The sequence below is a fragment of the Oryzias melastigma genome, linkage group LG9 (genome assembly GCF_002922805.2).
Source record: "Oryzias melastigma strain HK-1 linkage group LG9, ASM292280v2, whole genome shotgun sequence".
Classification (NCBI taxonomy): Eukaryota; Metazoa; Chordata; class Actinopteri; order Beloniformes; family Adrianichthyidae; genus Oryzias; species Oryzias melastigma.
The window spans coordinates 11,271,915-11,285,989 of NC_050520.1; the positions used below are offsets into that span (position 1 = coordinate 11,271,915).

At 41.8% G+C, this 14,075-nt stretch overlaps 1 protein-coding gene across 1 annotated transcript in view; it reads right to left on the reverse strand.

The window, feature by feature from the left end:
• The window catches only part of antxr2a (ANTXR cell adhesion molecule 2a), a 71,092-nt gene that overhangs the window by 54,174 nt on the left and 2,843 nt on the right, over nt 1-14,075 (reverse strand). The window contains exons 2-8 of the mRNA XM_036213460.1: nt 10,073-10,144; nt 6,261-6,332; nt 4,622-4,703; nt 4,439-4,543; nt 4,292-4,360; nt 3,731-3,811; nt 721-781 (exon numbers count right to left, since the gene is read on the reverse strand). Of these exons, the coding sequence (XP_036069353.1) occupies nt 721-781; nt 3,731-3,811; nt 4,292-4,360; nt 4,439-4,543; nt 4,622-4,703; nt 6,261-6,332; nt 10,073-10,144 (542 nt within the window). The remainder of the gene's footprint in view (nt 1-720; nt 782-3,730; nt 3,812-4,291; nt 4,361-4,438; nt 4,544-4,621; nt 4,704-6,260; nt 6,333-10,072; nt 10,145-14,075) is intronic.

Consider the following 14,075-nt stretch of genomic DNA (forward strand, 5'->3'; position numbering starts at 1 on the left):
GCGCATCACTCACGCACGTGGAAGTAGTCAGAGTTTTTCTGCTTGTGGAGGAGGAAAAGGCGCTCGCGAGAGTCTGATTTGTCCGCGCAGAATGTTTGATGCGTGCGCGGAAATGTCTTAATTCTGCTGGAGTTTTGACATAAATAAAACTCCACGTGTCTCCCATTCATTCTAAGAGAGACATTCAGCTCCTCCAACACCCGGCGCGGCGTCAGAAACTCGCTTTTTGATGAGCGGCACGCTGTGAATTTGTCGCGCGGCGATGGAGGGGCGGGGCGCAAGAATCACGTTCAGTGTGAAAGCACTTCCAGCGGCTTCATAGCTCCTCGTCCTCCCATCTGACTGGAGGAATGAATGAATGAGGGAGGAGGTACTGGACAGCCCGCCGATGTCCCGCCTCCAGAGTCATATTCCTCACTGTGATTGGTTCGTTCAGCTCTTCACAAAACTGTCATTCATATCAACCTTGCGGGCCGCACCAACAGTAATCGTTTATATGAAGACGCGGGCCGCAAATCATCATCCGGCGGGCCGCAGATGGCCCGAGAGCCGCGAGTTTGAGACCCCTGGTTATGACCTTCCACTTCAGACTTCTCTGTCTGATGCAACTCTGAAAGATCTGTAACATCTGTGGGGAGCTCTAGTTCAGTTAAAATCCTGTGTGCACGTGCATGTATGCGTGCGTGCGTGGGTCAGACTTTAGCAGGTCCATCCACATACCGTTCACGCAGACGCTGGACGGCTCCACGCTCAGGATTTCTGTGCACGAGCGTCGTAATATCTGGCAGAGCAGAAAACATGGAAACGGGAGCATTAGTGCTTTGGGACAGAGAATGAATACAGGGAGTGTGTGCAGTTATCCTCTTTGTCAAGTTTAGAAAACAGATTAGAGCTGCAGCAGCGTGCCTGATCAGAGCCGGCCGCTGAAGGAGAGCGGCGGAGAGAACAGGAGGTAAAACAGCAGCTGTGTCAGCTTTTATGGCAAAATTATGCAGCACTATAACGGCTCTGCAGTTCTATTAAATACCTCCAGGATCTTGCATTATCATATAAAGAGGCCCATGTGAGCCCACTGTCATTGAGCTGCACGTCCCGCCAGGATTCAATAAATCAACAAAGGGGGAACTATGCAAATCTCAGCTCACAGTCGGTAAAAAGAAGCATATTAACCCCAAAGGGGAACACTTGAGGCTTTCGTGTGCAGCTGAAGACCTGGAAGAAGGGAGTGTTCACGGCAGCTTATTGGAGATGATGGCTTATTCAGAGGGAGGGCCGCATGACGGCAGGGAGGAGACAGATCTGCAGATATTCGCTTTTAGCTTCTAATTACTTCCTCGGCAATTCCCAAGACAAAACAATGAAGCAAACCTAAATGTTTGTGATGACACAGAGGCCCCAGAACTTCACCTCTGCTCCAAAACATTTCATTCTAGGAAAAGCAGCACTCACTACTGACCAGAAAATTCCCTCTGGTTCATTTTTTCTAAGGCTAAAATCCTGTACATGATGAGAGCAGAGCAGGATTCAGGTTACAGTGATGTGTGCCCCACAAACTCAGTAAAAAGTTTGTGTTGGTCTATGATGACCTCCAACCATCTTCTGCTCCAGACAGGAGCTGCTGGAGCCTATCCCAGCTACTTCAGTGTTGTTTATTGCTTCTGGATGTTCTCTAGCTGAGCTACTTCATCCTTTCTGATATTTCAATCACTCTGGTGTCAAACATTGAGCCATTTTCCTCATTTTATAGATTTTCAAATCATCTTGAGTTAATAGGATTTTTGGGGGAGGACAGATCACAAAGAGATGCATGATGAGACCAGGGGCCTCATCATGCATCTCTTTGAAAATTGGGTAGGACCTACAGGCTGAAGGTTTAACACTAAATGAAAACCATGTAAATGAACAGCTTCAGAAAAAAGGATACACAATCAGAAATGCAGTGTTTCCTAAGATAAGCCTGCAGCTGGAGAAAGAGCAGAAGAAGAAAGAGCCTGTGAGCTGCAGAAATCCACTGTGCGGAGCTCCTTTCAGAGAAAGAAGCTGCATAGATCATCTGAAACCTTCACAGTAAAACAGAGAAATGACATGAAGCCAAGTCATCAACAATCCAGCATTACTAATCTCACAGGAATGCTGCTCTGTTCATCTGGATGCTGGAAACAAGGCTGGCTTTCTGAGCAGACGCAATGTCTTCAAAATGCTCTCAGACTACTCCTACAAACACACACACACCATCTAAAACCTGTTAGGTTAAATAACATCTTTCTAAAAGTCTGAACTCTTCAGAAGTTCTTCTTGGTTTTAGCTGCTCTGTTTAGAACCCTACATAAAGTCCTCTCTGAATTCTTTAAAGTCCTGCCATAACAGAACAAAATGCTTCTGGTATCAGAGATCTTTGAGTCAGAGCATCTTTTTAGATCTTTTTAGACTTTCAGAGTTTCTTTTTGCTGTGGATACTTTTGCAGATGCATTATTTAGGAGGAGGAGGAGGAGGAAGTCCCGCCCTTGGCAGTCCTCCAGTTGCAGCGGACAAACATGAGCAGCTCTGCTCTCTTCCGATGCACTGCGGACCCCGCCTGCTGGGACTCAGACAGGAGTCGTGCTAAAGGCAGGGGTGTCAAACTCAATCGCACAAGGGCCAAAATCCAAAACACACCTTAGGTCGCGGGTCGAACAGGATAAACATTCAATGGACTACATTTTTAAAACTTTAAAACAGTAACTTTTTAACATAATTATGAACTAGATATATAGCATTGCCTGTGATAATACTAGTGTGAATGCGGTAAGCTGAATTAGGCAGGTGAAGATAATAGTGCTGATAGCTAAAAAATGCTAAAACTGATAGCTAAAAACCCTGAAGCTAATAGCTGAAATTACTGAAGCTGATGGCCAGCCAAAATATTAGCTAAATGCCAAATTAGGTTAGCCAAAACAGCTAGTATGCAGGTGCAATATTAGCTTAACTTCAAAATGGCCTAAAAAATCTTAGTACATGCCAAAATAGTCCAAAAAGCTAGCAGAATGACAATTTTTAAAACTATAAAACTGTAACTTTTAACGTAATTATGAATAATAAAAAGGCAGGAATATTATTCCAGAATAAATCAACTTAAACCTTAAATAACTTTAATATTTTACTCTCCATAAAAATATATTTTGTCAAAATGATACAAGTTAGAAATAAGCACAAGATAACATCGGGTCATTAATAACAATAAAATAAAATGATCTGGAGGGCCGGATAGAATTACCCAGAGGGCCGGATCCGGCCCCCGGGCCTTGACTTTAACACATGTACTAAGATGAAGACGTTGAAAGGATGCTGGGCTCACACAGCCACACAAGCCGTCGCAGAGCTGACAGCCTGAAAGCAGCAGCCAATGGAAAATATCAAAGAATGATCTGGCAGAGGGCGAGGAGGCAGCAGGCGAGCGCCTGCAGCTGAGGGGACACGCCATTCCAGGAGAAGAAGTAGTACAGGAACAAAGCGCAGAGGAGCTCTGCTGCTGTGAGGACAGACACTCAACACATTACTGTGGACACGTGCTCAGTGGGACGTGCACATGGACAGTGTGTCCACGATAGGAAGATGTACACCTCACTCTTAAAGGTTCTCTTTTTCTTCCAAACAATCTTTAGGACAGCAGCCAAACACTCAGCAACATGTATTGGAACACAGGATCCCTCACAGCATGACCGACTGAGAAGCAAATGAAAGTCAACTTACAGAATTAATGATGCCTTTGAGAGCGTGGAAGCCATCTTTAACAGGAAACACGTGGTCTTTGGCGTCTGCGATTTCTGCAAGCTTTTGGAATAAGGAGGAGAGCATGAAGGAAGGATCAGGACAGAGTTGAGGCTGCCTCTCCTTTTCTGAGTCCCTCTCTGTGCCGGAGTCTCATATCAGCAGGAGGAGACAGCAGATGGCATGACTGCCACACTTTGCTCAATTACAAAAAGTGACTGCAGCACAAACGGCTTTGTCTTTTACTAAAACCAGCTCGTGGCAGGGTGGTTACCAATAGATGCCATTGGTAACCGTTGGTTACGGATGGTTACAAAGCGAGCAGGAAGTCTGTGTTGAAGGAAAACAGTCAAGTCTGGTGCAGGAACAAGGGACAGCAGAAAGAAACTGCCTTTAAACCCAATGTTGCATGGTGGGTGGAGCTCATGTCAATTCCTTACCACAGATGCCACAGCGCATGCAGGACTCACATCAGAACTCTGGATACACATGCAGCAACAACAACATTTTACATCAGAATAAACATCTCATGGAGTCTTTTACCTGCTGCTCGTCAAAGTCCTTGACACCCACACAGTAAACTCGAGCGCCATACTTCCTCACCTCGTTAGCCTGCAGCACAGATGAGGAGGAAGTTGGATCAACAGAGGAGTCGGCGTGAAACGGGAGGCACACAGGGCCTCAGCTCACCTCTTTGACAGTGAGCTCATGAATGTAAACATCGAGCTTCCCATCTGTCAAAGCCAGGATGATGGTGGAGGACTTGGTGGACTGTTGCTGGATCTGTTCTGATGCCTAGGGTCAAAGTGAAGAAAACATTGGATGAAACTGCAGTTTTTCTCAAAGAATCAAGAATCAAAAACTAAATCTGACCTTTTTGATTCCCTCGTGCATGTACGTCTCTCCTGCAGGCCTCACGTCTCGCAAACGTTGCAGACCTGCTTCAATCCGGTTTCTAGGAACAACAAGTGACCTGTACTTTACTTTCCTCATTCAGTAACACTGTTTGTGAGGTTTCCTTAAGCCATCAGGAAAGGATCATGATGAAGCGCGTGCAAAGGCTAAATGTGATTGGACACTTCTGAGAATATAGTACACAATATTTGGCATTATACCTGAAGAAATACTTTGAGAGCAAAGTTCTGCTTCAGATAAAAATGAATGTCTCCAGCATGAGGGTCAGAACTGAATGAAACCTCCCTTTCCTGCCCTGACTCCACCGTGCAGCAGATCTGGAATAATACATTTATTTTCTTCAAATGTAACATGGAGTAGAGCTGCAACGAGTATCTGAGTGCTCGAATACTCGCAAAAATTTGAGTCTGAATATTCGCAACGTCCAACATCGTTGATTCGTGATCTTTTTAAATATAGTGGAGTGTGGTAAAACATTATCTTGGGGCGATGTAGTTTTGCTCTGAAATGCAGAATAATGTTGGATTTGAAGTTTATACATTAAGACAAAGCCGAAAGAGCGGCGCTACTGTCACCAGAAGTAAACAAATCTTCATGTTGGCGAAGTTTCCGCTTTTCCAAATTAAACTAGCGAGAGCTTTTTTCTGTTCAAAAACTGAGACTGAAGTTCTGTTCACTGACATAACTTCTGAAACAATTATTGTTAATGCTTTTTAAGCTGTTTATGTTACTGCTGAACTTAACCGGAAGGTTGTTAAAAAGATCAAATAAAAAAATAAAACTTGTTTAAAATGACAAACACAATTTCTTTCTATTTCAATATTTGGGTTCTTATCAGTTTTGTTGATTCTGATCTCCTGTTAAAAAAATAAAATTATAAATGATGGGGATTTAAAACAAATTATTTCTATTTTCATACATCCAGTAAAAAGCCACACACATAGCAACAAACAATATATTAAAAAGCAAGAAGCGTGGTTCGATTCGTGAATCAGATTGCCACCTGAGCAACGATCCACAGCCCAAGCAGGGAGACAGTTTTGGACTGTATTTTCTTTATGAAACCTGTCAGGTCACCTCTGTTTACAACTCAGAATATTGTGAAATTAGCCTGTAAAAAAAGGTAGGCAGGACAACGGTAACATTAACTCCTCCCATCATCACAGCCATGAGGAAAACCTACAGATCCACCATCATTTTTCTGCCAGGGAATCTGTTTTTGTTTTTTGTTTTTGTCTGTAGATTCTTTGCTTCTTATCCAAGAGTCTCTCATTTTGAAATGGAACTGGTAAGAGTCTTATTAGAGAAGAGTGGGACTTCAAGAAGTCCAGATGACCTTTCTAACAGTGTTTCAGCTCTGGATCCAGCCCGGATGAACGAGTCCTCACTGATATGTTTCAGTCAAGAAAAGCAAAGAGTGAATGAAGTAGAGACTGTGAAGGGCTTAGACCAGTTAAACTCCATCCCATAACTTACTGTCATTAGCCCAACAAAAACACTTTCAATAGAAATCCTGCACTACGTCCTACATTTGGAGCTGATGAAAAGTGAAAGTATAAAGGTCAGCTGGACTTCAGGTGGCAGTGCGGTGGAGTACCTGTCTCCTGTCAGAGGCAGCAGCACGTCTGCATGGGCCGAGAAGACGATGAAGGACACCCTCATCCTCGGGCTGCGAGCAAAACAGACAAATGTTGTTTTAGAAGTCCATAACAGAAAAGCTGAACTCACTTGTTATCCAGGCTGAATGTAATCCACACATCATTTAATCCTGTTTTTTATTTCTTTCTCCATTAAATCCTTTCTTCCGTCTGCCATCCTCTTTATCAGATTACCCCCCCCGAACAGAAGATATAAAATGATCAGAACATCTAGAGAGGATTAAATATAAGTGACAGTTTTATTTAAAGCTTCATTTATGAGTTCAGTCAAAGAGAATGAAGCTGCATCCATAATGAAGCGAGCAGAAGGACCGCCTTTAATGTCAGCTAATCTTAGAGTGTGACTTCAAAGCAGGAAGTGATTAATCACAAGGCAAACATGGTGCACCGAAAATGACTCACTCAAACATCCTGCTGCACTTTTCTGTACCTGTGACTTTAGGAGGGCGTTGTGATGCATCCCTGAGCACAGAGTGTGTCAAATCCTTCATACATGTTCAGTTGTCAAGCACTTTCTGTGGAAAATAGAACCTCCTTACATGACTCTAACTGTTCCAAGAGAGTAAAGAAATTCCCCTCCTGGCTTTGGATTGGGAATGTTTGGGGAGCGCTCCAGAACCACCAAAGCTTCAGTAAACGTACTCAAAGGGAAGTTATTGAAATGTTGCTGCAGATCCTGACATTATGATGAAAAATGAATCATTCCAGTACAAATGAGGGGTTTAAATATCTTCAAAATAACGGTTGAAAAAAGGACTTTTATCGAAAGAAATTCACACATGATGAGAGAATTCAACAGCTGCCCATTCTGAGTCCTGATCGGATCCTTTGGTTACGCATAAAACAAAAAAGAACAAAAGCAAAAGAAACAGATCCAGGTTGTCCCCCATTTTCATTTTATTCATCATATATTATCATTTTACACTTAAGCAGAACACTTCTCTTTATGGTAGCTTTATCAGTCATTTTAAATAGTGAATTATGAACAAGTAAATAGAGAGCAAATTTAAACATAAATTTGACTGAAATAAAAACAGCAAAATATTTAGCAGGCCTGTAAACAAATGAGCACATAAAAGTGCTGCAGTGCCATGATGTGAGGCCAGAAATATGTTTTTTAGAACGGTACTCGTAATGCTGACAGTTTATTGTTGACTGACAAATAAAACAAATGTTTTACTTGATGAAAACCAACATGTCTACATTGTCAGAACTCAGCCTGTTCTATTCTCTGGGTTGTTTCAGGATGTGTTCCTTTGGTAAACTGTGCGTTGTTGCTGGTTGTTTTTGAAAAGCCTAATGAGGTTTGTTGTGTTAAAAGACAGTTTTTTCCCCCGTTTTTGAGATGCAAAACTTGCACGTGAAGCAGTTTTCTATAGCAATGTCATTGTCATGGACTGTGAAGTATCTCCACACAGCAGACGTCTTTTTGAGTACCTTCAGCTAAAACTGGGGCCATATTTAATAAAATAAAATACCCTGATCTGTTTGTGATATCCAGGTGAGAGACTTCTGCTGGGATATCTATAATAAGAGATGCTTGAAATGTATTGTGCCGATTAATATAATGTAAATAAAATATCTATCTGATCCCTGATGTCAATGCAACATCTGATTTTGAACCAGTTTGAAACTATGTGACTGGATCAACACACCACAACAGCTGAAACACTGATAGCTAAAAACGCTGAAGCTGATAGCCAGCTAAAATATTAGTTAAATGCCAAATTAGCCTAAAAACCGAAAAAAGCCTAAGTTAGCCAAAACAGCTAGCATGCAGCTGAAACATTAGCTAAACTCCAAAATAGCCTAAAAAAACCCTAATAAACATCAAAATAGTCAAAAAAGTTAGCAGAAAGCCATTACACCTTTCAACTTTACTACACTCCAACTCCAAATAATATAAAGTAATGACGAATCAACTTTTAAAATAGTCGACTATTTTAACAGTCGATTACTTATTGATAAGTCGACTAATCGTGGCAGCCCTAGGTCCATGTACGCCCATGTTTTCCTCGTCCTACCGAATGTTTGGCTGGAACTAATGTTTTTAAGAGCGTGTATTTCCCCGGTCGCTTCACCGGCCGTTCCGGTTCCAGGAGCTGACAGCCGCGAACCTAACCCAACCTAACATTAGCCTCGTCTGAGGCTAATGTTAGGTTGAGGTTGTGAGGGGCTGTAAGCTACTGGGGGAGAGTGTAAACAAAGGGCTGATAGGAAGTCAAGGCAGGTTTCCTCCATGCCAACAGTCCTGCCAACAACTCAGGGGTGAGTTTCTAATGAACTCCTGCCACAGAAACAATGTCCTACAAGTTTTTGGATTTTGGCTAAAAACAGTAGAATCATCACTAAAAGAGCACTGGCAACACTTGGAAAATAGATCCAAAGCTGACTGGAGTGGAACTTGAAGCAAAGATGCTACAGGTAACCACCAACTCCATTACATTCACACCTGTCTGCTGTCTCAAACGCCATCCAGAGAGGCAGCACAGCTTCAGATCATGAGACACACGTGCTTCCTTCAGAGATGCAAAGTGTTCAGAGCATAAGGAGAGGTGCTGATTCTTCTCACCCACATGACACGTAGCCCAGTCGCCATCCTCCCCCACACACATAGCGCAATCTTTAAACCAGATTTGGCAGAGGAACAGAGCGGCCGTAAACATTCACATCCTGTGTGCAAGTTTCAGAGTGGGGAGTAGCCTGGAGCCCGCTTGTGCTCGCAGGAAACGGAGGGAAACCAAGGCTGGTGTCTCAACGTAAAGCATTAGGCTTTCAGTGGAGGTTAAACGAGAAATTTTCAGAAGCATCAAGAAATCCTGGACTCTAAAAGAGACAATACCGAGGACAGACCATGGTAGATGTAGGAGGGGGGGTGATGAAAAAGTCCACATGGCGGAGCAGAAGTGCTCTTGGTGAGCGAGCTTTGTTTAGCAGATTGTCCTCGTCGCCTTCCAGCGTCGTCTTGCTTTACTGTACATTGTCTGCCTGTCAGCCGTTCTGTGGTGGAAGCAGGGGAGAAGTGTGGAGCCGGACCCCCCCGGTGCAAATGGCCATTCTCACAGCCCAGAAGACTGCTCCTCTCTGCCACCCACTCCCACCTGGTGCCTTTGCTATTTTCTTCAACCAACCACTTGATTCTGGCTAGGTCGCTACCGTCTGTACTGTGCTGGCAGGCGCCGCCTGACTCAACATTATGCAAGCTGCATGTTTCAGGCTCCTTCCTGCTGCTTTGTCTTCCATTATTTATGGACAAAGACGATGGCGTAGAAAACGCTTGCAAGGAAAGCAAGTGGGAACTCCTCTTGTGTGCAGAAATACTAATGTCACCTGTACCAGAAACCCGCAGAGAAGCTGCTGATCAGCAAGAAGAGTCATAACTTATGGGCCTCCAATTCCTGCTGGTCATTTCCTCAGATCATTTCCACTCATTTGATAATGGATGATGGATCTATTTGGCTGTAAGCATTTACCAACTGCAAATCTGCAGCAGAAAAGTCCATGCAGAGAATACATCTTTACTTCCAAAAAACTGAGGAGATTCAGTATAATAATAATAATAATAATAATACTTTAATTATAAAGCACTTAAACTCAAACTAAAATTTGAACAAAGCGTAGTATATTGAAAGCTTACATCATTTAAAGTGTTTAAAGAATTAATAAATATGTACATAAAAACATATAAAACAATTAAAAGTAGAAGCAAAGTAAAATCTCATGTTGGAAACCAAAGAAAGCAGATATTTACCTCACAAATCGGTCTGTTAGGTTCTTCACAAATGAGAAGATCTCAACCCAGTTGGTAGCAACACTCCCTGACCTGCAACAAGAACACAAGCATCAGCCAATCAGAGCCGGCTGTCAGAAAATCACTGAACTGGATCTGCTCAACAATCCTGGTCAGACATGGCCGCCGCCACATGCTGCATAATTGTACTGATATGAGTGGGAGTCTAGCAGCCCCCGGCTGACACATTGTCCTCAAACTGGGGATGGACAACTCTGCCAACTTTATGATTCAATTCAAAAATCAAAAATGTTTAAATTCCTGTGGAAAAAAATTCCACCATAATTAAAAACAAAAGCCAAACTTGCTGGCTGTTTTTCTGTCAAACCTACTTTAAAAATGACAGGTCTTTCAACCAACCAGAGGCTGAAGGAGAAGTCGGTCTAAGTAAACCGGGATGCAGAAAAGAGGCAAACTTCAGCTGCTTTTGTTCCATTCTGAACTTAGCAGCAAACTGCTTTCATGTACCTTTTTTATCAGGGACATTAAGAAAATGGTGTCAGATTTCATTTTTCTCAGCTTCTAATGTATACTAAACAAAATGTCGAGATGTTGAGAACTCATGTTTATGTTTATAGAATGAACCAACAGGCCTTGGATAATTAATCAGATAATTAATTAGACCCCCCCTCACACATTCACACATATTTTTTTGTCTATTTTTTTGCCCACTATGCTAAGTTTTGTCCCATAAAACGATGAAGTTCCTGTAGAATCTGTGGAATTGGGTTTGTTTACTAGCTTGAAGGTGTGTGTTTGAACCATGTGTTTACCGTTTTCTCCACATGATTGCTTCCAGAAATTATTGTTTGGGATGTCTATTCTTTTGTATTTTCATAGACTAAACGTGAGGTGGTCATTTGGGTATGACAGATTTGTACTTGGGACAGAGCTGTGAAAGCTCCTGAAAGAATAAAATGAGCACCGCCCCGCCTGTGGGGGCTTTGGCGTGTATCTACAGGGACTGACTGCTGACTAAAAGTGCAGAAAAATGCAACCAAATGAGATCAAGATGGTGTTTCAACTATTTTCCTCATCATCCAGTAGTTATGCTTTCAGAAGGGAGCGGGGTGACTTAAAAAATGAGTGGTAGGAGCAGCGTTTCAGAGTCCTTTACAGAGAGGGGGGCGCAGCTGGTGACATAAGAGCCACCTCGTCATAACTCGCAGGCTGCAGGTCCTCTCACATCAGCCTACAGTTTGGCTGAAGTGACGTGAGGTCTTCTCATGTCTGAAGCATCAGATTGAGGACATTAAAGTCAAAACTCTTCCCAGGCTGAGGTTAAATCCCTCGCCAGGGGTTCATTTCAGGTCTTAAAGACTGAAATGATCATACTTCACCCTGGAAATATATGACAACAATGAAACCATTTCTAAATGGCAATGTAATAATTCAATATGGAAATAATTGGAACAAACTTAAATAAATCATGATAACTTACATTTTTATGCCAAACTAGAAAAGAATGGGGCTAAAAATATAAATATGTTTAGGTCAGGGGTCTGCAACCTGCAGCTCTAAAGCCACTTGTGGCTCTTTTACCTCTCTATAGTGGCTTTATGGCTAAAGAAAAATAAAATTATATTATTTTATTTCAAGTAAGGGTTACTAAATAAGCATGAATTTAATTTAGATTAGTTAAGTTTATACATTTATGACTGAGGTGCACCTCAAAGATAAACTAAAGGTTAACTTTTTATATTCCTGCTGACTTGAAGAGGTCTTGTTTGCTCTATTCTTTCTATCCTTCCTCCTGAATACACATATTTCAAACACTAAAGAAAACTTTGGTAAAAATTCTGATCGTTTATGAGTTTAAAGCACATATTATCTTATGCTGTCCAGAACTGAACTGGGATGATCATCCGGTCTGACACAAGGCGTCCTTTATTTTGAAAGGAAATCATATGAGCTTCTATCAAATAAAAATATAATTTCACATGTTAAGAAAATGCTAGTATCGTTTTACATTTCTGCTTTTATTCATTCCACAAAAGAAGCATCATATATAATTATTATTAAAAAATTCATTGTAATGAACGCACAGCAGTATCAAAATAGACTTTGCGGCTCCTAGTAAGTTTCTATCAAAAGAAAACAAACTCAAATGGCTCTTTAACAGTTAAAAGTTGCAGACCCCTGGTATAAACGGACATGACAATGTCTGCCATTAAGCCTTGATGACGACACGATGCATTAGCACACCTGCAACAACAGAGCTGTGCATATCTGCCAAATTCTTTCACTAAATATACTTAGATTAAGAGGTTATCGCTTCACTATGATTGGACAGAAATAAAACTTCCAAAATCAGTAGTTTGGGTGGTGTCAGAAGCTGCATAAAGCCCAGCCCCTCAGCTCACAGAGTTCTGATTCAAGGCCACAAACCCACTTCACCAACAACACACAACTTTGATGTCTCAAATTCAGAGCCATGAAATACTGATTAAGATTTTGAAATCTTTAAAGAGCTACACGGCTACAGTTATTAGTTCACTGGACTCTAATGACCTCCACAGTCACCAGAACCCCATAGAACCTTTGGGATGTGGAGGAACGGGAGATTGACATCATGGATGTTCAGCCGACAAAACATCATGTCAATATGGACCAAACTCTCTCCGGAATGTTTCCTTGTTGAATCTCTGGCACTGAGGATTAAGGCAGTTCTGAAGGCAAAAGGAGCTCCAACCCGGTACTAGCAAAGTGGACTTAAAGTGTCCAATGAGTTTATACCACGTTGTGTTTTTGACTTCAGTCTCAAAGAATGAAGATAATGGATTTTTCATTTCTAAACCTCTGACACAGAAAAGGTATAAAAGAAAACCTCACTGCGTGTTAAACAGAGTTGAAGTGCTTAGAGGACACTAAAAAACTAAACACATTTGAAAACATGTTTCTGTGATCATTGAGCCGTAACCAAACAAATGTATCAGCTCTGAAAACAACAGCAGAAGCATGTGTTTTATTGCCAATAAAAGAAGACGTGGGTTTAAATATCAGACCCAACACTTGATTTAAGATACAGGATATGGCGAAATACCCAGCTTCTTAGCTTCCTCACCAACACATTCAAAAAAAACTTTTAATTACTGGTGTGAACACAAGAATAACATAACACAAAACAAAAATGACCAACCATTTAACAAAATTAAAATCTATAAACAACAAGCAAAACCAAAAACATTAAAAGAAAAAGAACTATTTGACCTTGTTTTCATGTTTTTTGTGCCTTTTGGTATAATGTAGTTTGACAACCACTGACTCAGTAGGCAAAGTAAAAACTATTTATTTTTGAATGATATTGGAGTGTTTTGCTGAGTTACTGCTAGCGTTATGAGCAAAAGCAGTTCCAGAGATTTAGAGGATGCCTGAGGTTTGGTTAACCTTGATGTGACAAAACAAGCAGAGCGGGGTTAAAAAGAGGCCGTGTGGTTTCCTCTGGTTGGTCAGACTTCCCTGCTTCATGAAACCAGGCCGCTTCACATTTAACTTCTGCAACCTCAGTGAAGTGGTTTTCAGTGTCTCTGTTTGTTAAAATGCCGTTTCACCTGTCAGTGAAGAACACACTGTCTTTTTACACCCAACTGTGGGCATTAGCGGGAGTAAAGCCAGCAGCTCTCACCGTGGACCTGCAGCATGATGTGGTGAACGCAGCTCTGTCTCATGCTGAGGTTCACTGGAGCAGGTCATCAGACTCCACTCCAATGAATAACACTTTCGCCCTTCACAGCATAATGATGCACTTTTAAAAGAACAACTGATTCTGCAAACCATTTAAAACAGGTGTGAGGACAAGAATGTTGCTGGCTGAAACCATAGAAACAAAAGATGGAGGAAAGGAGGAGTCATGTGACTCGCATGTTTCTCTACAGCCCAGCTGAAGCTCATCTTGAAGCCCCATCGTGGCAGGATATGAAGTCAATGAATGAGAGCAGCCACACCTGAGGCAGCAGAGCAGCCA